At 38.3% G+C, this 22,367-nt stretch overlaps 2 protein-coding genes across 3 annotated transcripts; one reads left to right on the top strand and one right to left on the bottom strand.

The window, feature by feature from the left end:
* Window positions 1-1,809: 1,809 nt before the first annotated feature.
* Window positions 1,810-15,972, bottom strand: ca12 (carbonic anhydrase XII). Of its 2 annotated transcripts, XM_051381934.1 has the most exons (11): window positions 15,555-15,972; window positions 15,205-15,225; window positions 12,585-12,764; window positions 11,260-11,402; window positions 7,993-8,088; window positions 7,833-7,896; window positions 7,533-7,690; window positions 7,226-7,352; window positions 4,146-4,169; window positions 3,699-3,783; window positions 1,810-1,986 (listed from the first exon to the last, which is right to left on the bottom strand). In XM_051381934.1, the coding sequence occupies exons 1-11, from the start codon at window positions 15,616-15,618 to the stop codon at window positions 1,908-1,910; spliced, it is 1,041 nt and encodes a 346-aa protein (XP_051237894.1). In that variant the 5' UTR covers window positions 15,619-15,972; the 3' UTR covers window positions 1,810-1,907. The 2 variants fall into 2 exon arrangements, with proteins under 2 accessions (XP_051237894.1, XP_051237893.1); XM_051381933.1 differs by lacking the exons at window positions 1,810-1,986; window positions 3,699-3,783; window positions 4,146-4,169 and adding an exon at window positions 5,171-6,584 and having other exon boundaries at window positions 15,555-15,903.
* Window positions 15,973-17,096: 1,124 nt separating this feature from the next.
* On the top strand, window positions 17,097-21,942 carry si:dkeyp-73b11.8 (BPTI/Kunitz domain-containing protein). Its single transcript, XM_051381947.1, has 6 exons — window positions 17,097-17,228; window positions 18,348-18,539; window positions 19,250-19,426; window positions 19,586-19,630; window positions 19,894-19,972; window positions 20,484-21,942. Exons 1-6 carry the CDS (start codon window positions 17,162-17,164, stop codon window positions 20,575-20,577), a joined length of 654 nt encoding a protein of 217 aa, XP_051237907.1. The 5' UTR covers window positions 17,097-17,161; the 3' UTR covers window positions 20,578-21,942.
* Window positions 21,943-22,367: the final 425 nt, after the last annotated feature.

The raw sequence follows: 22,367 nt of genomic DNA, 5'->3' as shown, positions 1-22,367 counted from the left end.
GGGCATTTTTTTATGCTTTTCAACAGGTAGAATTGGTGAAATAATGTAAAATTATTTTTATTATTTTTTTTTTTTAAATAAAGTAATCAAGGATTAAAATAGGTCTTATTGGTCAAAATATGACTGTTGGCCACTACTGCCTGATTTGGGACTGGGACTTGGCATTGATGATCATAAAATGTAATGAAAATGACATTTTAATTGAAAACACATAGCCAAAACAGTTAAACTTTTTTATTCTGACACAGCAGTTATTTACACTTAAAGGCTTTCACAACAGGGACCTGGACCCCATCCGATTACACTTGACTTTTAACTCAACATTCATTCATCAAAAACACGAAGGTGCGCAATATGGTTGATAAAGTAGCAAGGTAGGCAACAGGGTCAATCTTGATAAAATATGAATAATAAATAAATATAAATATGAATAGCATATAGGCTTGGGATCTTGTGATTGGCGGGCTTTTTCTACACTGTAGAAACAACATGAACAAATGTCACGTAGATGATGACGCAGGTGTACTCAGGTACAGAGCAACATTTCTAATGTGAAATGTAATGCAGTACTCAGGCACAGTATGGAGCAATCATACCTAACATGAAAACACCCTCAGTAATACACAAAGTAACAACCATAACGAACACTATGGCACAAATAAAACTTACAAAACAGTTTAACACATGGAGTGGCACATTGTTTTACAATATGGCAACAGGATAGCAACAGTTTAAAGAGGCCACAAGCAGCAATGAACGGGCAAAATGATATGTTGGAGGACTGATAAATGTCATGGAAGATGTGGTGTGCACTGCCATAACACTTTATTGTGGAGGAACAGTCCTGTGCTTCTCTTTACCACATCATCTTCTCATTTTTGATAGCTTGTTCAAACAATCTAAAGTATCTAAAGGTTGGTATTACAGTTAAAGTGTCACCTTCTATTCCACAAGCATGCACATACTTCACTGTACACCTAACATAAACTCTGAAGCATCTGAAATGATCTGAATATAATAAAGGTAGAAGAGATGATATAATGGCCAAGGGTAACCCTGTCAGGGTGATGACATACAACCCTCCAGCAGTCCCGTGGATAACTGTACATGCAGGCTACAGTCTAACTGAGAAGGCTCTCAGGAGTGCTGGGGAGTGAGTCTTGTGATCCGACTGGCGGACAGGGGTTAGGGGTCAGCCCACATGCAGCCGGATAACACAAAAGCCTTTTTTTTCTCAGCATTATTCACAGGGAAGGGACTGTGTGCTTCTGTGTTTGTAGAAAGCTAAGCGCCCTTTTATTATAAAATCCATAGAGCAACACTAAGTACAGGCTTGGTGGAAATGTGGTATAGCCCATCCCTCTCAGGCCACGCTACCATCAAGGATGCCTGTCAACTCCTGTCCCCCTATTGTTTGGACTGTGGTTGGGCTTTCCTCCACAGCAGGACAGCCCAAGGGAATGGGTGCCATGGCTGGACTTGACCTGAGACTCTCACCAGTTCAGCTCAGGCCTTACTGTGTTTGCCTTGAAGCTTCTGTGTGGAGGTCTCCTTAAGAAACTCACCACATCGTGTCAGATAAATAAAAGGGGATTAGAGAGGACAGCTGCTCCTCTTGCTCTAAGGAAGTAGTCATACAGCATTAAACACCCCTTTAAACGTCCAGCACGGAGGCCTACCATGTTCTGCCTACCACAACACAGCAAAGGACGTCCAGACTGTGGTTTGAGAAAAAACAGAGTGCTTCCCAGAGCTGCATGCAAACATTATTATGTGATCTACTTAAACCTTTCATGCTTCCACAAATGTCCAGGAGAGTTTCACAAATACAGAGTGAGTGATGCAAAAGGGCAACGGTCTTGTGGTCTTGTTGAAGTTTCCTTTGAAGTGAGGTCCAGAGCGATGAGCTATACTCTTGAGCCGTACTCATCTCTCTCTCCAATGTTGCATCCAACACCTTTGCTTTTGTCCTGTTGAGAACCAACTCTAAGGAATAAAAAGGAGCACAATGCATTCAGAATTTGATTATATCCCTAAAAACATCCAATTTTAATTTTTAAATGAGATGTTTTCTTTATTTCAAGGCCATAAATTATTTCTTGCTACGTTTCATTTTGCAATCAAGAAAACTTGTCATTTAGGTCCATGATATATGAGCAAGATGTTGAAGTGTTGAGGGCAATTAAAAATGAGGGTTATCATTTTCCCCCACACCTTGGAATTTATCCATGTTTTCCACTACAGTTGCCCAATTTCCCTTTACTCAAGAGGCCAGTCATGTACAAACAGATAATTGTTGCTGCTGATTTTTTTGGTGTAAGGAAACATACAGTAATTATTTTGGAAGCTGGAAGAAAGAGACAGAGAAGGAACATTTGAAGATAGGAGGAACATTTGACACTGTTTAATGTAGGAAGCCTGCTACCAACCCATCTGTGATGAGACTGCCACTTAGCCTTACACCTCCATAAGCAGACTGTGCTTCATTAGCATGAAGAAATAGAAGAGAAGAAGTGATAACTACAGATGAGGAGGCAGCTTCAAAGCACATTTTAGCACTGGAGTGCCTCTCATTTACATATTTAATCTCGAAGATGTATTTCCTTTTTCTCAGATATATTTTTAAAAGTAGGAGGACTTGCTGAAAATTACTGATTTATGGTGTCTTCATATTCTATCAAATGTATTTAACATGTATGAGATATGGGCATTTCATCATTAAAATCGCAACAAAAAGTAATCTGTTTGAAATCTGCTCGATGGTTTTTTTTCTTTTTGTGAGGCAATTTCTTTAAAATATAATATTATTACTTTCAGATTTCACATGTAAAGAGAAGCCATGTATTTCTTAAAGGTCCAGAGTGTAGGATTTAGTGGCATCAAGCAGTGAAGTTGCATATTGTGACCATTTACAAGAAAACGCAAAAGGCCATATCTACAGCCAGAGTTTGATTTGTCCATTCTGGTCTACCCAGACTACCACTACCCAAACGCGGTAGTTCAACATGTTGGACTCCGTAAAAGATGACCGGCTCCCTCAGTAGATATAAATGGCTCATTCTAAGGCAATGAAAACACAACAATTCTTATTTTCAGGTGATTATAAACTAATGGAAACACACCTATGAATATTATATTCCATATCTGCAATTAGATTCTCCTAAATATTACACACTGGACTTTAATTCTACTTTTTTAAAAATCTAATTTTACTGCTCTTGACCCTCCCTCTTTCTCTCTCCCTACCATACATCTACCACAGAAAATCTCAGAGAGTAATGCAATTCCAAGAAAGTATACTAGTTTTTTTATGGAAAACCACAATTATACAAAATAGGCTCATAATTTCAACGTCAAACTGTCAAGGGTGACTAAGAGCGGCAAAAGTGAGTCTACGTTCCCAAAACTCCCAACTAATGAGGACACAGCCCCTATAAAGTCTTTGATTCTTTAAAAAAACACTGACCCCAGATGATGGGGTCAGTTAAGGTTAACCATTTTCTTGAAATACCCTCCGCAAATTATCCAGTTTATATTTATGTGGGTGTGTGTTTCTGTGCGTGTGTGGGGGGTGTATGCAAATTGACTTTCGATGATCCCTCTGAAATTACAAAGTTTACCAGAGCTGTATTACGGGCAGAACATGATTTCATCAGGCATGATATGGTCTTGCTTTGTGCTTTTTCCCCTTTGCTTACCTTTTCTGCCTTAATAGACAACATATTAAAGTGACAATGAGAGCAAGTCCCAGTGCAGAGCCCACCAGTATGGGAACCAGTAAACCTGCAGAGCATGAAGTAACAGAAGCAGAAAGAATTATGTGATAATCAGGGTCTTTTTGTCCATGTTTTTATTTGGTATGCAGCCTAGTATGTGTGCGTATGTGTCTGTAAGTTAAACATTTTAAAGTGGAAATTATTGTAAACTGAAACAGAACTTTGATCCAAAAATAAAACATTCACTTGTTAATGCATAGTGTTTTAGTGGTATAAGAAATGTTTGTTATGTCATTATATTCTACACTTCTGTTGCTAATTTGTTAAAACCTCATGAGATGTTAGTGACCTTCAAAGGGAGGAAACCTCGATGCTGTGTATGCACAATTGACACACAACAAGAAGGAAAAATATACCAAGGCCACATACCATTGTTTATCCAAGATAGGCCAGCTGAGTAACAGAGAAAAAAAGAGAGAAAAGAAGGTGAAAATGAAATTCATAGAGGAATAGACACCTCAGATATGGTACAATCGAGGGAAAAAGAGTTGAAGTATTAAAAGGTCCACTGTGTAACATTTAGTTTTCATTACCTTAGAATGAGCTAAATGTATCTACAGGGGGAGCAGGTCCTCTTCCACCTGGGCCACCATGTTGAAATACCATGTTTATAAAGTAGCAACAAACCAAACACTGGCCCAATCCCAATGTCCCCCCTAAAGCCTTAAACTCTGAACCCTCACAGACTTAGCTGACATCACCTGGTGTGCTTGAGTTCGAGAGACTGCAAGAGAAATGGTATATATCTGAATCTCTGACAATGACATCTTTTAAAACACTTCTTAAAATGCATCTCAAAAAAGGTTTTTATTAATTCTAGCACACCCTTTTATTGCTAGGATTTATATAAATCATTCCTGGATTGGTAATTTTGTCTAACTACACATAAAGGACCAATGGTAAGATCCAATGGTATACAAGTTTATGGATCTGTATCCAGATCTATATATCATATTATATCATATATATATATACACACACATACAAATAAAATATGTCAAAGATCCATTCTGTAATCTTCTGCATACGGACAGTAACTGTCCGTATACAAATGTATCACCACCTTGGACAGTACCGTATTTTTGTGCATTTATTCCATGCACACGCGCGCGCACACACACACACACACACACACACACACACACACACACACACACACACACACACACACACACACACACACACACACACACACACACACACACACACACACACACAGCTGGTCTTAACCCTTGTATCTTAAGCAATTGAACACTGTTCTTCTAAACTAAAGAATAACTTAATAAAACTGAGCACAAATGAGTAAAGTTAAATATTAAAGTAATGTAAGTTACTGTATGTGATAATGGAGGCTTTACACGAATAAAACCTAAACTAAAATATGCCACATAAGCTTTGTGTAAAATGCTTTTATTGAAAATAGGTCCCTATGTACAGTAGCTGCTTCCTTACTTATTGAAAATAGCATTCTGAACAGAAGAACAAATTGTAAGACAGGGAAGACAGGGCTGTGACGTAAAGCGCTTAAGCTCTTGCAAATTCTTTTGGGTTAGCTGCATTTCTATATTGTGCAAGACAGTAATTACGACTACAGCTCCACAATTACCATAATATAGAACTGAACTTGGCATACAGTATATAAATCTATAAATATTCTTTGCCGGACATTTTGTGTCATATGTGTAGCTTGATGCATATAGATTCCCAAACATGAATTATGTAGTTTGCATTGGTTGGTATTAAAGCATTGTATGGCAAGGCAAAATTATGCAAACAGACTTAAAGCCCATTACAAAAGGACATTTTTTCTCATTTTAGCAGATTTTCATGAAAAAAATCTACTTATTGAGATTAGCTTCATGTTTTAGAATCTGCTTACAGTACTGAGCACTGGTGATTGGTTATGCACAAGCGTATGTTTGCAAAAATACTGACAGTTAACTAAATTAACTCATACTACAATATTTTTCTCATATTATAATTATGTGCACATACAGTAAAGAATAATTTAATATTAAATACATTTGTGAGAAAGATTGATCAAAGGAATGCAGGGTGTGGCTTGAAAATTAGTCTTTCACTGTGGGACACTCAACTGATGTCTGCTACAAAAAGTGACATAATTTGAGTCTCAACTATGTCAGGAATCTCTCTAGTCTTCCCACTCCATTGGCAAAAGCCAAGGATGTGGATAACCCTGGCTGTGTGGTTTCCTGGGAACAGTAGCAGGAGAGAGGCCGCCATACTTTGTCACTGGCACACTTTGCTTGATTGTTGTGGAAGTCTTCTTCTGATTCATCAAGGCTTTTGTCAGGGAGCGATCTAACTCCTTAGCCTCATCCGTTGGTGGTCGTCCACGGAGGATATGCCTGATGGCGGGGAGAGCTAAGTCTGACTTACAGTCCAGGTAGCTCTTGAGGTTGAGATCAGGGAAAACTGCATCTCTGAGAGCCTGAACCAGCTGGGTCTCAGCATGGGACTGTTTGAGCTGATGGAAAACTCTCTGTTCCAGCGAGACGTAGCACAGTGCGTCTTCTGCCAGCCCCAACTTTCCCACAGAGCGGTTGGTCTGGCTCTTCTTCCATAGGGATGGGTTCAGAGTTTGTTGTTTGGATTTGGCCAGAGTCTCACTCTGTTGGTTCTTGAGGTCTTTCTTCTTGCCAGCATGGATCTTCTCTGAGCCACGCGGTAGGAGCTGATACAGCCCTTCGTCAGCCAGGTCTGCTAGGTCACCAACCAGCAGCTGCTGAACGATTTGCTTCCTCACAAGTGAAGATGTGACTGTGGGAATACCGTGCAGTCCTCTGCCTGCATCAGACACACAGCCAATCACAGCTTGTTAAACATCCCAGCCCGTGGGGTATTCCTGGGAATGACTATGGGCCTTCACACCCAGCATGCAACAGCGCTGCCTGTAGTGATAAACTAAAAGCACAAGCCATCGCCTGCTAAACACCGCCCATGAAAGCTAATAGCAGTAGATTCCACAGAGCCATGTCAAAACACAAGTGCCATTAGAGAAGCATAGCTCTGAGCGGAAAGCTTTGAAATGAGGAAAACATGCACATTCATACCACACTATATGGACCTAAATACCATACAGTGTGGTAAACCAGCAAACCACATAAAAGTAAGCCTTTAAAGACAAATTTAAGGCCTGCAGACTTTCTCAGTGTGTCAGTGGGACGGTTAATTTGTTGTGTCTTAAAAGATGGCCTATTTTCCAACAAGCTCAAAGTCAATTAACTCTAAAGATAATTAAGAAAGACATTAACATATAAGCTCATTCGCAAGCAGGTGATACCATACAAGCCCTGTGCTTTGCAAAAGAAAAAAAAGCCCATCAAACCTGTCCTTTTACCGTTTTTAAAGCAGCGCAGTGGCCATGTCATTTATATGACCTTTGCACTCCAACAATAAAGCAAGCTCATTTTGAAGACCATACTTACCCTCCTTAAAAGATACCAGCACAACTCTGCTGTCAGCGGGCTGCGGTTTCCTGTAGTTGCCATTCAGAGGCACAGGGACTGAGTCCTGGGCATGGGAGGAGTAGAGGGCTGTTGCCAGGGACAGAAACTAAGAAGACACAACAAAACAATAGCTTGTGAGCATTTTTTTCCAGACCAATTAAGGTTAAATGTAATGGGCACACCATATTAAAATGTCTAGAAAATCAATTTAACGTAAGTTTAACCTTGGCTTATGTATTCAAATATCAAATCTGCTTAAGAATTTAATTTAACACTGATGCCGCACCTGTTTGCGAGATATCGTTATGTGATTCCTGAATATGGTCCACAGGACACTGGGATAGCATGGAGGAGTAGTCAGTGACCCATCATAGCGATAATACTCATCCAAACGTGCAGGCAGCAGTGCTCTGATGTTGAATCCGGGCACCTGGACTTTCTGATCTGCCATTTGAAATAAAAACATAAGTAATATGCAACTGATGAAGAGTTTCAGACCTCAAACCTTACTACTTAATAACTTATATTCAGGGTAGCAAAACTATAAAACAAATTCTGCTAAATAAAATCATCACGATAGACTCACCCCTGTACTTGATGCCATTGATGAACTTCAGAAACTGTTCAAAGGCCGGATTGAACTCTCCGATCTGTATGACAAACATAGTTAAATCTGCTGCTCCACAGAAATTCATACATCACTGCCCTCCCCCCACCCCCCACCCAAAGAGTCCACAATGTCTCACCTCAATCAGGACACCCAGTACAGCTAGGCCATCAGATTTGTCTACAGCCATGGACATATTGGGATACTTGTCTGAATTGAAGTGTACTACGTGCATCTGTGAGAAAAAAGAGAAATAAGTCAAGACCCTGTGGCACAAACCACAAAAATAACATGTAGTTGCATGTAGTCAAAGCCTTGAGATGATTGGTTGACGTCTGCTATGTTGGAGAAAGTATGCATAATTTGTTGTAGACTTGGAAAACATCAGAAACCTTTTGGAAAATAGTATTTAAAGTGCTACAACAGATACCATGACATAAGGTCCCTATAAGATGTAAAGTACTTTATCTCTTAAATTTCTCTGAAAAAAGTATGGATAGAAGCGGCAGATGTTTTAATAGCAAGTAGAAAATCTTGAGACAGAAAGAAGCTCACTTGGAAGGAAAAAGACTCAATACTCAGATACTAGAACAAACAAATGAACCTATCATCAGGACTGTTTTTTGTTACTATTATTTAATGTTGTAAATTTCTTGCGAATAAAAATAGAAATTACTCAAAAATCTTATTTCGAAATAAAAGGCCCTATCTTATGCAAACAGTTCTTTTTTTATTTTACTATATTTTCTTTGTGTGAACACAATGCAGTGTAGTTTCAAGGTGTTTGCAGGAAAGATTCCATCTTTATACCATCTCACCTCTGACACTTATTTCATGCAAGGTAGTTGTTAATGAGACTGTAAATAGCTGGTGGTATTCAGGGGATGTGATATTGGTGGAAAGTATAGGAGATGTATTACAGTAGGTTTCTTGTATTAAAGCACATAAATAAATAACATATTGTCAGTTGCTTACAAAGTCATGTAAGTCATTCTGTCCAAATATGACGAAATTGTATTCATAGTCTTTGTTCTGTCTTGGGAATCAAGGTGGACATTTGCACTATTTCTGGGAAATGTTCAATTTCCCATCATTCCATCCCGCCAAAACAACATGTCATCAAGGAACTGTGGTTCTGGAGTCTGGAGAGACTTGAAAAGATGCATGCTCTCAACGTGTCCACTCTGAAACCCAGGTCAAACCACAGCACCTTATATGTGGCTGTGCTGCAGCTGGGGCATGGTCACATAAAAGCACACAGGTTGTAACCATTTCAGCTTCTACTGTTCCACTGTAATTCAAATGATACCAAATTATATATAAAAAAAGTCTCTTATTTTTGTTTAAATCATAAAAGAGACTCTTACTTTTAAACTTCACCGTCTGCTGTACTTCAAGTACACAAGTAAATAGGGCAAACTAGTGTGTGAAACTGCTTACAGGGCTTCACACATTAAATAGCACAGACAGCCACTCCTTTCAAGAGGTGGTTGAAAACCAAAGCATATAATAGCCTGGTACTCTAATCCCCTTAAACACAGCAGACATAAGACACACTGTCATACTGTACATACCACAGCTGACTGAAATTATCGTTTTGCATTTTAGCATGTGCCACTAAGATAAAATATTCAAATTTAATTAGTACGTGGTGATTTATTTAGTAAAAAGAACTTTTGACTATGACCTTAACTGTCCCCTCTTCATAATCTTGGTAGACAATATTTTAAGGACTCACAACTTCTTTATTGTTTAAAACTTCTAAGTGTCTTTAATTAGAGTGTTTTATAGAAGCATTTCATTGTACTGCACAGTCAGTTACATAATAAAAGTGGAAGATGCACAATAAGCTTTTTTTGAAACTGTCTGACTGGCGAGTAGATGTCCAGTGTGAAGAAACTGGAACAATAATATGCAGATGCAGAGTTTCTTCAGCTTGAACAGCGTCTGTAAGCCTTGAAGCGTGTCAGTGGCTCTGACTCCTCTGCCAGTCAAATGTCACACATTTAAGTCATAAAGTATTAAATCATTCATCTGGTGCCATGGATGCTGCTGCCTGATGCTGCCGATAAGTGAAAGACCTATTTTAATGAATGGACTGAGCTTATCTGATTATATTCATTGACCTTTCATCAAAGTATTGAGATATTTTACTTAAGCAAAAGTAGCAATACAAGTTTATAACAAGAAAAAGTTAAAGTAAAAGTCCTATTTAAATATGAGATTTTAAACATTAATATAGAAGCAAACTACTTTTTGCTATGTAAAGACATAGTGGAGCCGTGGTGTCCTGACACACTCCCTTTGCCTGTATTGCTATCGCAGCCTTTCTGTTCTTTGTTTACAAAGCCAGGCTGGCCGCATGTGCACATTAGTGCATGTGAGTCTCTCAGTGTGCAACTGAGGAACTGGCTGTTTTCTCATCTACATCAGTGAATTGAGGATTTATTTCAATCTAATCAGGGTTGGATTGAAATTGATTGTTGGAACAAAGTTGGTTTTGGTGAGTTTCTGTCCCATTTTAATGAAATTATGATGTTACAAGTCTCTGATAAAATTACAGTTTTTGTCATTTGTTTATGGAGTCTGGTGGCGAGTGATTTCTGGTCTGGTCTGGTCTGGACTGTTTATGGTTAAACAAAAGGTCTGTCTCTGAGATTCTTTCCATAATGTTGTCAATCTGAGCCTGTCAGTGGCAAAAACAAGCACTTTTAGTGGACGTATCAGGAACATTTGTCCCTAGGGATTAGTTACGTTGCCATCATTGCAGCCTGTTTCATGACTATTGTCACATCTAACTCAGTGGGTTAAGGACATTTGACCAAACCAGTGTTTCCAATTGTTTGAAAGACTGTGGAAAGACTAAGAAAGATGGTTTTGATGAGTTGGATTTAGTTTCTGTACAGTTTGAAGTATGTTTTATAATTATCTACATGGTAAAATTACTGGTTTTGTCAGTGGAGTCTGGTTGGCTGTAGCACCCAATTGTTTTAGTCTGAGATCAGCAGTGAATTTTGTACCTTTAAGTAAAAGTGCTCATGCAAAATGGCACCATCATATGTATCATACTGTAAACATGCCTACTGTATGTTAAAGATAATTACTTATGCATTAACTTGAAAGCTGCATTTTAATGTTGTCAAGAAGGAGCTGATTTTATACAATGTTGGGTGGTGTATTCTTTAAACATGCATCATATTATATAAACTGTTTCACATATAAAATCTTAATCTGGAGCTAAACTGTCTGATAAAATGTAAAGGAGTAAAATGTACAACGTTTGTCTCTAAAATGTACAAATACCTTGACATTGTACTTGGGTATAGCACTAGAATAAATATACTTAGCTACTTTCCATCAGCACCTTTAACATCAACAATGAAGACGTGCTGTTTGCTTTGTTTACCTCTGCTGCATACTGCTTGTTGTTCACCATATGTTCAGATCCTGTGGGTCTGCTGGAGGAGCCCCAGTGGAAATGGAGTTGAGCTGCAGTGTAGCGCTGAGGCAGGCCGGAGATGTACATCTTAGACGGCAGTGATATTTGTACTGTGGATCAAGCAACATGAAACCCCACCACACGCAACCGTGCAGGGTAGTGGTTACATCAGTTATCGTCAGAGAATCGAAAAACATCACCTTTAACTAAACTGAGGAAGTGCTGTCGAAGTCTGTTTGCTAAAGCTGTGTGTATGTTAAAGTAACGTCATGGTACAGTGACGCAGAGGTCCTTTCTACATGACCTTCAGTGTATGATGAATGTTTACAAGTGAAAAACCTCTGTCAGCTCATTTAAGACACACGTCACACTGATTACTGCTACTCGGTTTGTGGCATTGAGGCTCATCAGGCATGCACACATAAGCACTTGTCTGGTCTTTGCACTCGTCACTTGCAAATAGTTTACATCCACCATTATTACAGCAGTGGAATCGTGACCTACACAGGGCAGACATTACATGCATGTTTCGCCATACAGAGTTTGACACTGAAATTTCTCAAAGTATATATCAAGTTTTACATCGTACTTAAACTAACATGTAAGAAACAAATTAATCCAGGTCTGCAGCATACCGTTTAGTGTCAAGTTTTTAGTTTTTTATGACTGAAAATGTTTCTTATCTTCAAACAGAGCAGAATCATTCGATGATTTTGTCATCAAAATATTTTATTCTGTGGCACATGGGCACAGTTGTTTATGCTCTGATTGCTATATTTAGCAATCAAATTTAAGACTGTGGTATACACAGATATCGGACATAAAACTGAAGCTGGCTTTCTTTTGTGAAGATGCATCAGACCCATTGTAGGCAGAGAAGATGACAAATCTCTGCTCATATTTTCCCAGACTAAACGTGGAGCTCTTTCTTTTGGTGAAAGGACAGCTAAGATAATAAGAGAGTGATTATGGAAAATTGCTGTGGCAGAGGATCCCTGTATCATTTTCCTTAGGTTGACCCAGAAATTAGGTATCTACAGCAAGAACCTCCACGTTTATGTGGGACTATTTTCTAATGAATACATTGACTAGTGCATCACTTTCATTTGAAGATTTCCTAGATCCTAAGACAAACAAAACATGATGTGCACTTTATCTGATCTTAAATGTTTGCCGAGTATGATACATAGTTGTTTTTTTTTACCTGTGATTAAATGAGTTTAAAGTACACATTTCAATGTAAATACTGTACTTTATTATGTATTTTGGTGACCATGATGATTTATACTCACCAGAATGTCCATTATTTCCAAGAGTAAGCTGCTCTTTGGGTGACAGGTTGTAGTTTTGAACTTCAATTGGACGTAAGGTTGGGTCAAACCTTAGCAGCTCTGACTTGATGTTTATTGGAGACTGGAAAGCTCCGCCACAATATGGATAATGCTCGGACCAGTGGTTCTCTCCCTCTGGCCCTGCAACAGCATGCAAATTATTACCAATAAAACACCTTTGTTGATACCTTAATGTAGCCCAAATGCAAAAATCTAATACGCTGTACAGTGCTACACTACATATCCTAAGTCATCCAAAAAGTGTGTTTCACCTCACACTAGTAGGGATATGTTGCGGGTCTTTTCAAATGTTAAACTTTTACATTTTAAAGGGCAAATGACCAAAGCGTGTCCCAGTGTGAAGTTGAATAGGGGGTGGCTCCAAAGAGGTCCAGTGCTTGTCCTAGCCCTCTGAACATTTTATCTGTAATCAAAGTGAAGTATTATTATCTATGTACAACGCAGCATGGGAGAGGCCCGTGGCTTCACTCTTGGCCCTTTCTAAAGCAGCAAGAGTGAGAACCAGGCAGTTGTTTGTGGGGAGAGCCAGTGAGAACCCTGTCTCTCTCCAAATGAGAGGTTTCTATAAAGCACAGGACACCGAAAATGGCCACATTTGCAGATCAAGTCATGCAGTTTACAAAGTGACCTCAGTTGCATGAGGGTGTCTCTCAAAAGCGGGTCTGCAAAGGCAATGTGGCACACTGGCTTCAGAAATAATACAAAAGAGAGAGAAATATTAATGAAAGAAATGATGCAGAAGAAAAGGAAGCTCTTTATTTTCTGATATTTTCATTCAGCGTATTAACTAAAGAGTGAGGATCCATATTAGGCTTTTCAAACATCATGCTCAGTATAAAGTGAATGGGTGCTATCAGATCTGAAGTAACATAATTGTAGCGGAATAGAAAACACCACGATGAATGTAACATTGCTCTCATCACTTGTCCATACTTGCCACTAATTCATTATCTGTCCAGAATTAATCTAAAAGTTCACCATTCACCATATGCCAGATGATTAAATATGAATGATGCTGCAGGAAAGCCTGCCCCCAACCCGAGTGTCAGTTCCCAGACAAATGTGAATTGATTGTACAAGACATGCCAAAAGGCGCCCAGTGAAGCTGTGAAATCACTGAATACTTGTTTGAACCAAAACTCAAAGTTCAATCAAGGAAAACTCTCCCTATCATAAAAAAGAAACTTACTCTTATGACTATAATTACTCAGTGTCCACTTCATTTGCTGTTTTAATTAGACCCAGCCTGCCCTTTAATAATGGCCTTCAGTGGCCTTCAGTGGCCCCTTGGCAGTCCTTGGTAGAAAAACTGTGAGTAATCATTTAAAATATGGGGGCTTTCCAATGTAAAAACAGTGCTAAATAATGCTTTCATAACATCAATGGTCAAAGTAGAAAAGGAATAGCAGCCGGGTGAGAAAACTACAACATTCATCAATGTCATTTATTTTACTCCCTTGTTAAGGTTCAGTGTTTTGTCCTCTGCCACAGGGTGGAGTGTTGAGGTGGAGATGAATCATATGACTCAGCTGTGCTCCCGTCAACAGAAAGTGCTACCAGCCCTCCAGACTACTGGCTACTATGACAAGGCCTCTTGAGAGTTTGACTGTAACTGAGAATGAAATCCACCACGCTGAACTTGGGAGGCCAGAGGCTTTTTTAAAATATATATATATATATATTAAGTTTATTAAGTTTAATGCACTGTATGCATTTTTGGAATGATCCAAGTGTTTATATGTACATGTGTACACGGCTTTGGCCAAGTACAGCACAGTGATCAATCAATCAATCATTTATTTTGCCACATTGTTTATGTATTCTGTTTACCTGCACAATTTTCCATTGTTGATTATGTCCAGCCTCTCTCAGAGGTCCAAAATAGGCAAGTATGATATCTTTTAACTATTATTATCCGACCATTAATTACTGTGCAGAGAAGTCGTTCTTTTCTTATTCATCTGTGTGAAATAATTAGCTCTTTATAAAGTTATCGTGTTGCTTCACCTGCCAACTTATCGGTTCTAACATGCAATCCCTGAATGCAACCAACTTTTAAGAAGCAGTGACACAGTGACAAGAGGTCATGCTCTGAGCACAGTTTATGTAAGAGATAGTCATGGTTCAAGAAGTCCCTGCCCATAGTCCTTAAGGCATGAGACAAAGGCAAGTCAGCCACTTATGAAATGTTGTAATTGCAGTCTGGGGTGAACTCTGCAATTACATTACATGAGGTGACGGGGGGGGGGATGTCAGTACTGGTTGTCTTGGAAGTTGAAGAATGGTCACAGAGGGGTTTTTCTTCTTAATCAGAAAGCACCACATTCAACACTATCATTTTTCTCTTATTATAAGCACTGCAGTGGGAGCCATACCAGATTAAAGCTTCTCTGACTCAGAGAGAGTTGCACAGTTGCATCAAATTTAACACTTAATTGGTTAATGCTGGTGTAAGGGTAGGAAATCCACTGGGATTGCAAATCAACAAAAATTGGATGTATATATATATACCACTAACAAATTGTGAGGAAGATATTGAGGAAGATATTATCAGACTTACCAGTGTATGTCCACTTGGCACCTGAAACAGACAGGAACAATAATTGTGTTGCTGTTTTTCACTGTAAAATATATTATAATAATCTGACATGTTTACAACATTTTAAAACAAATTTTAAAAAACAATATATTTTGAACCCTCATAATAAAGGAGCATGTGCAGGTGGATGGAGACACCTGCCATGAAGCATCCTTTCTGCTTAAGACCCTGCAAGTACTATGGTCCATATCACCTGCTGGAGAGAAAATGTCTTCTTCTTCTTCTTCCTTCTAATTAACACAAATCTAAATGTGCGACCAAAGTCTTTTACATCCTAACAGGCTACTTTTTGCACTCATCAAAGATCTTACCATGCAGTACACCGAGGAAAGTCAGCTGCAGTAGCACGATGGATGTGAAGCTTAGAAAGTGCATCTTGATCCCCTCAGCCCTAACTTCGTGTGGTGAGCCTGATGTTCACCCGGTGCAGAGCAGGAGCTTGGAGCACCAGAGTGCCAGCCTTCAAACCGGCTTTTATACCCATGGATGTTGTCAGCTTCATTGTAGCTCGCGCTGACGTCAGTGCAACAACAAAACCAGCCCCCAAAGTCACCGGAGAGTGACAGCTCAACAGCGGCGACCGCATCCGAGCGAAGTCACTAGTTTAGAGCTCTTGCTGCGGTGCGGTGAATGTTGCACTTTCGCCGGTGTTACACAGAATCCTGCGACCCTTCAGATCCTGGGGCGCCGGAGGGTCAAAAGACGGATGGGTTGGCCAAATATTAACAGGTGAAGAGTGAGGGCTCTACACGCAGAGAGTCTGGAGGCAACATTGTAAACTATGTCAACTGAGCACGATGTTCTGACATTACAAATGCAGATTGGAAACCACTAGGAGCTACAATTTACCACAAGTGTCATGTGGAGATTTGAAACCTCCAGGTCACATTGTGTACATTGCACAATTTACATTTTAGATATGTTCATTCTTTCAGGGATTTTCCAATGAGGGAGAAGTAGCCAACAGCATGTAGTTATTAATCCATGCAGAGTGTTTTTATGTCTTAAAAACACATCTGGAGGGGGATCTGTAAACTAATGTAGTTTTTCTTTATCATCACCATTAATATTTAAGTAAATAAATCTAGGCCTATCTATCTATCTATCTATCTATCTATCTATCTATCTATCTATCTATCTATCTGTTTATCTATCTTACCTCATACTATTTGAAGATATAACATAATTACAAATTTGGCTCATCACAGGATTATCACACACAAAAGATGAAAGTCTTTCGCTGTGAGACTGGAAAGCTGACATTAAGTATTTCAGCCAAAATTACCAAGTAAGAGGATAGAGTGACTCCATAAGGATAACTCAATGACAGGAGGATTTGAACTTACTACAAATGCTCTCTTATCAAGCCCTCTGTAAAAAAAAAAAAAGTAAGGTTGCATTTCAGGTTGCAATCTCAGTTTTAAAGCTCTCACCGTGCAACATAAAATGACAAAAATATCCAATCAGTGTGACTGTTAGTGAATATGCTGACAGTGTACTTGTGGTGTGTTGCTGCTGTGTTGCAATTATCACGTTTAACTGGGACCTGAATGTTCCCTGAATGAGACTTGGTAGATTCTGCACTTGGTGGATTAAATATATATAAACTGACTAATACACAAATATGGGGGTGTTTCAAACACCCAATAAGAGTATGATCATCACACACTACTGCATATTGATCTCTGTATATGGAGCTGGTTATATCTGGTTACGCCCTAATATAAAAAGGGCGGCCTTCTACCTATAATAAACGTAAAAAGAGGAAGATGTATATCCCTGCTGTTAACTTTTGTTTCGATTGAAAGTGTCACCATTAGGGAAATGCTGGTCCAAAGGTCGGTATGACAACCCACTCCACCTGTAGTTTACAACCCCCTCTCAGTCCAGGAAAGACGGCACAAAGACAAGAAGCAAGATGAAGCACCTGTTGTTTTTGGGGATTGCTTTTGCTGCATTCCACATCAGCCATTCGAATACTGAAGGTACATCGAACCGTTTTCTTCTTCAGTTGTAGTTCCTTTAAAACCAAGGATCAGTTTATACCTGAGATTTACCTTTCAGAATAGGACAGGCTATTGGCACATGGGCTCAGCTTTACTGAACAATTATGAAGTGTTAGCCTTGTGTATTTTTTTGAAATACAACTGCAAAAATATTGTTCTTTTCATATCTTGTGATAATATTTTTCACTTAAACCTAATGTTTCTATTTTTGCTAAAACTGAATCGAGATAAAGCTTCACCTTTAGTCCTTTCAGGGCAACATGGCGGTTACATGGCGGGACTTAATGAACTGTAGGCTGAATGATATACAGTACAAGAGTGCATATTCTCTTGTGGTAATTGGGGGGAAACCATTCAATTCAATCAGAAATCAAAAGACTTGATGGTCTAGACTGCCTCTCTCAGCAGGATATAATATTGTATTATACTTTTACTGACTTTATGTTCGTGTTGTAACTTGCAACTGTAGCCAAAAATGATTGTCTTTAGCTGTGACCAAAAAAGAAAAGATAGGTATTAACTGTACGTTTACTCTCCTAGAAATGTTATTTACACGTTTGTGCTAAGCTGACTGGACATTTCTTTCCTCTGTAATTCCAAACTTTTAAAACACTGAGATCATTTCTGTCTGAGCCTGTGCATGATGAACTAAAACTATGTCAACCTGCAACTTCATCCCATCTTACAACTGTGCAAATGTTCACGGTGGCCCACATTTTGAGCATTGAGGAATAGCCAGTCAGTTATTTAATTTCCCTCCAAACTCGAGCTTGTTAAAAGGGAAAAAAGTTTGATCTTAAAAGATTCGTTTGAAACTACTTCCCTTCTGTGAAAGCTATGAAGGGCGGGAGGACTGAAAATGTACCATAAATGATACTTTTTATTGCTGTCATAAAAAGAGGGAGTGGGTTTCTGGTGATGAGGCTGGTTAAACATTAATTATGTGATCTCAGGTTGATGATTTCTACTGAAACACCTATCATACAGTAACTGTGCAATGGCCATCTTACCACCTTACTCCATACAAGTACTGTATAATATTTGTTTATCACACAATGAAAATTTAATTTTAATTGTTTATTTTTTATCATCCAACAGATTTCTGTCAAATGCCCTCTGATGGAGGTCATGGCCCAAGCTTTTTATATGCCTTGTATTATGATGCCAGCCAAGACCTGTGCAGTCCTTTCATATACAAAGGCCAAGGAGGAAATAAAAACCGGTTTGCAAATGAAAGAGAGTGCATGAGAAACTGTTCCGCCAATGCAGAGAATGTCTACCCAGTGGATGGTAAGATGATTTTATGAATTTATAGTGACTGAGGATTAATGCAATTACTCATTTTGTTCAAACACTAACTCTGTTATAAATATACAAAATGTCTAATGCTACTTCAAAGAGCCCCTAAAAGTAAACTCAGTCTAAAAAAAAAAACAGTCCTTCTTCCTGGCTGTATTTCTGAGGACTTTGGAACATGAACTAGCTAATGAGGTAGAGTTTTATGGCCTAAAGGCCCATGAAAGGAAATACTACATCATCTTGATCGAAACTGGAGAGAGAGAGAGAGAGAGAGAGAGAGGGGCCTTCTTGAGCTCCCTATATTCTGTCTGTAGAGGAGTGTTTTATATGACCGCAAAATCTACATTATCAGTGTCAATGCTATTTTGCATATCAATTTAATAGACCGAAATAACATTGAGTTTTTGAGATTTTTTGCATATATATTTATTCAGAAGCTGCAGGAAAGCTCCAGCATTGAGTCAGCTTTGAGTACTAATAATACGCCACCAAGTGGTGAAAGAGCAGGACTACTAGCAGATGAAAGTATGAATGAACACAACTTTACAAACTGCTTGATTAAGTTTTAATCATCTAACACTCATGCTGTATCCATATCAAGTTTGTGTTATTATATCAGTACACTATAGTAGCCAGAAACCACTGCTATGACTACTTGTAATGATGATGATGATGATGAGAATGATGCTTTCTCTTTACAGCCTCCCAAGCTTGCCACTTTAAAAAGGCCCAGGGTAAATGTAATAGTAACTTATTGAGATACTACTACGATTCTATTCACAACAAATGCAAAAAATTCCTTTGGACTGGATGCATCGGAAATGGAAACAGGTTTTTCGACTTTAACAGCTGCAACACCACCTGTGTTGGCATTCACGGTGAGCACGAATCTCTCTCTTATGTACACAGTTGCTGATAATTATATATGTCAGCATATCAAAATTCCAATGCATGTTTTAAAACTGATGAGTAAGTAGTGATATAAAGAAGGTACAATGCTTTTTAACATGTAGATCTTAACGGTTTTGTTTTCTAAGATGATGGTAATGAAGAGGAGGAGGAGGAGCCAGACACTCCTATTGGTCAGTAGACACACAATGAACTCAATGACAAACTGCACAAAGTATTCATTTACAATATACTTTGAATAATTTCTTATTTGGAAAGTGACATTATAAGCAGAACAGGTCCCTGTTTTAAATGGGTCTGTTTGAGTCCAAACTGTTTACACATTACAGGTATATAAAGGTTCTAACTGGTATCTGCATTAAAATGTTGTTATATACTTATTTAGTCTATTTACATGAGTCCTACTCATCTTTAACTCTGTTGTCCTCTTCAACAGCGATCATCTGTGGAGTTCTGATTGCTGTCATCATTGCCACTATCTTTATAAGTGTGATTGTCTTGACCGTTCAGTCAAAGTAAGACCATTTTGTCTTTAGTTTTACATAAAGAATCAGTCCCTCCAGTAAGCTGCGACGTTGCAATCGCAACAGTTAACGAAAATCCAACCAATCCCCATAAATTCTGCACAACCTTGTAATTTCGTACAATCACTGCAACTGTTCCTCAAACGTCACTTAACTCACTTCCTTGTTTCTACTACATCTCATATTTACCCTGTCCAAACAGGTTCATTCTCACTGGAACAAGTTGCCTTCGAGTTAGGCAAAAGACATTTTAACCATTTTTGTAATTTTCACTTTCCCCCACAATTTCCAAAACAAAGCCTGAAACCATCACAACATGAATCACAATTGTTTTTAGAAAAGCTGCCATGAAATCAGGCATTTTAGGCTGCAATGACCCCCCAAAAAAGCCTGATAAATCCTGGAGGGACTGAAGAATGATGACCGATACAGCTAAAAAGCACCAGCATTACTTATAGTTAATGACTGCACTGTTGTCTTCATATTCATTGTACCTATTTAGGAAGAAGAAGGCCTCCAATGAGAAGGGAGCAGGGAAAAGTAGAGATGCCAAGTCTGACTCACCTCTTCAGGAGCCGGCGATTGAAATGGCGTAGAAAATCCTGTCACCTCATTAGCAACATTTGGAGTTTTGGTTTTGTATTATAACTTTAGGCTTGATACTAAACATATCAACTGATTGTTGTGTTTAGTTACAATTCTGTTCAAGTTTCTCATTATGTTTCGGCTCTACAATGTGTGCAAAGTGATGTTTTTTAAATGCAAATGCAAGCTTTACCTTTTACTTTCATTCAGCAATCAAATCAAAAGTAAATCAGATTAGTCAAAGTATAATAAACAAATAAACCAAAGGTGAAATATCAGTCAATTAACTGATTAACTGATGGACAGAAAATTCATCAGCAACCATTTTGGTAATTGATTAACTGTTGAGGTCATTTTTCTGGGGGAAAATGCCAAGATTTCTCTTTCTTACAGCTTTTGGTTTTGAGAATTTCCTGCTTGTCTTGGTCTTATTTGATTTGTCTTAATGGCATTGAGTGTTAATTGCAGCCCAGCATCATGAAAACTTTTTTTTCTTTTTCCATCAGAAGGAATTTAGTATTTTAGACAAACATTCAGGCATAAACAGGAGGATCCTCATCTGCTTGCACACAACTACCTGAAATGTTTGTGTGGTCTCGTAACCATTTCACTGTTTCCAAAATATAACTGCATCATCACCTGGCTTAACAATTTGCTGAAAGATGTCTAAGTCTTCTGAGGGCACGTGCCAATTCAAAACCCAAAACATATATTTAGAGCCGTTCTCGTACAGTGATGTCCACTGAACACTCTCTGTTATTATGCTTAACTGCTCATCATTTGTGAATCTTTTGTTTTAGGCTGTCAACATCTCAACATAAAGGTGTCAAAGAACAACCTTTCAAATTTTCTTTCATTCATCATCATTTGGCTGTAATATCATTAAATGTGCGTGCTTTGGATTTGGGATTTTTTATTATTCACTGTAGATGGTGTAAATATTATTAAAACCTTCTGGTTATCATCTAAGGTAATATGTTTTAGTGCTGAAAATATTCTCAAACAGTGTTGTTTAACAAAATACATTGCAGGGACTTCTTGTCAACGTGCTTTTGTACTGTTTTAAAGTTGCAGCTGGGTTTCACGATTTTCAGATGTAAGTTGTTTGATTAGTTGTACTTGATGAAATGTAAAACTTATCTTGCAACCCGTCAAGTCATGTGTGACTTGGCATGTGATTGAAAAAGTATTTTACATCTGTCCCCATTTTATAATTGTGTGTGACTGCAGATACTAATAAAATGTATTCATTGAAGTATTTGGAATACAATATTCGGTTTGCAGGTATTCCAGTTGCAGTGAATTGATTTTTAAAATGATGTCCAGACTCTCTGTAAAAGGTTAATCTTTCAGTAAATAAACAGTTGATTTTCTTACCCTTGAGGTTGAGCTCATGTGTTGAAGATGGGGTTGAATTTGAATATAGTCAGATTTGATATATACATATTAAATCAATATAGGCTATGAAACCATGAACTATTTTTATCAGTCTTCATATGTGAAAACCAGGTTTTTAAAATGGCTTTTCAAATGAGTCATGCTGCTTTCAGACTCATATTTATTATTTAAATGCAAAATACATAAATAATTAGCCAATTAATGTAAGTAGTCTGTTGGCCTTTTGTCATGATTGCCAAAATGATACACTTACATATGAACTCATTCTTATTTTAGCAATCAGTCACTTTTTCACGGGCCAACTTTATATTTCTTATATATTTAAATTTTCTTTTTTAACATATCGAATCATGGACTTCTAAAGAAGTGTTGTCCTTTATTAACTAAAATTGCGATTTCTTCT

The sequence above is a fragment of the Dicentrarchus labrax genome, unplaced genomic scaffold, assembly GCF_905237075.1.
Source record: "Dicentrarchus labrax unplaced genomic scaffold, dlabrax2021, whole genome shotgun sequence".
Classification (NCBI taxonomy): domain Eukaryota; kingdom Metazoa; phylum Chordata; class Actinopteri; family Moronidae; genus Dicentrarchus; species Dicentrarchus labrax.
Note: the sequence above shows the minus strand (reverse complement) of the source record. Positions and strands in the feature narration are given on the sequence as shown.

What these genes read in the sequence shown, in the direction of transcription:
- ca12 (XM_051381933.1), bottom strand. Translation starts at nt 15,618, where the DNA reads ATGCACTTTCTAAGCTTCACATCCATCGTGCTACTGCAGCTGACTTTC. An exon ending in TGCCAAGTGGACATACACTG is followed by an intron (nt 12,765 to 15,204) that starts GTAAGTCTGATA and finishes ATGCTGTTGCAG; the next exon opens with GGCCAGAGGGAGAGAACCAC. An exon ending in ACAAGCAGTATGCAGCAGAG is followed by an intron (nt 8,089 to 11,259) that starts GTAAACAAAGCA and finishes TTTTTCTCACAG; the next exon opens with ATGCACGTAGTACACTTCAA.
- si:dkeyp-73b11.8 (XM_051381947.1), top strand. Translation starts at nt 17,162, where the DNA reads ATGAAGCACCTGTTGTTTTTGGGGATTGCTTTTGCTGCATTCCACATC. An exon ending in CAGCCATTCGAATACTGAAG is followed by an intron (nt 17,229 to 18,347) that starts GTACATCGAACC and finishes ATCATCCAACAG; the next exon opens with ATTTCTGTCAAATGCCCTCT. An exon ending in GTCTTGACCGTTCAGTCAAA is followed by an intron (nt 19,973 to 20,483) that starts GTAAGACCATTT and finishes GTACCTATTTAG; the next exon opens with GAAGAAGAAGGCCTCCAATG.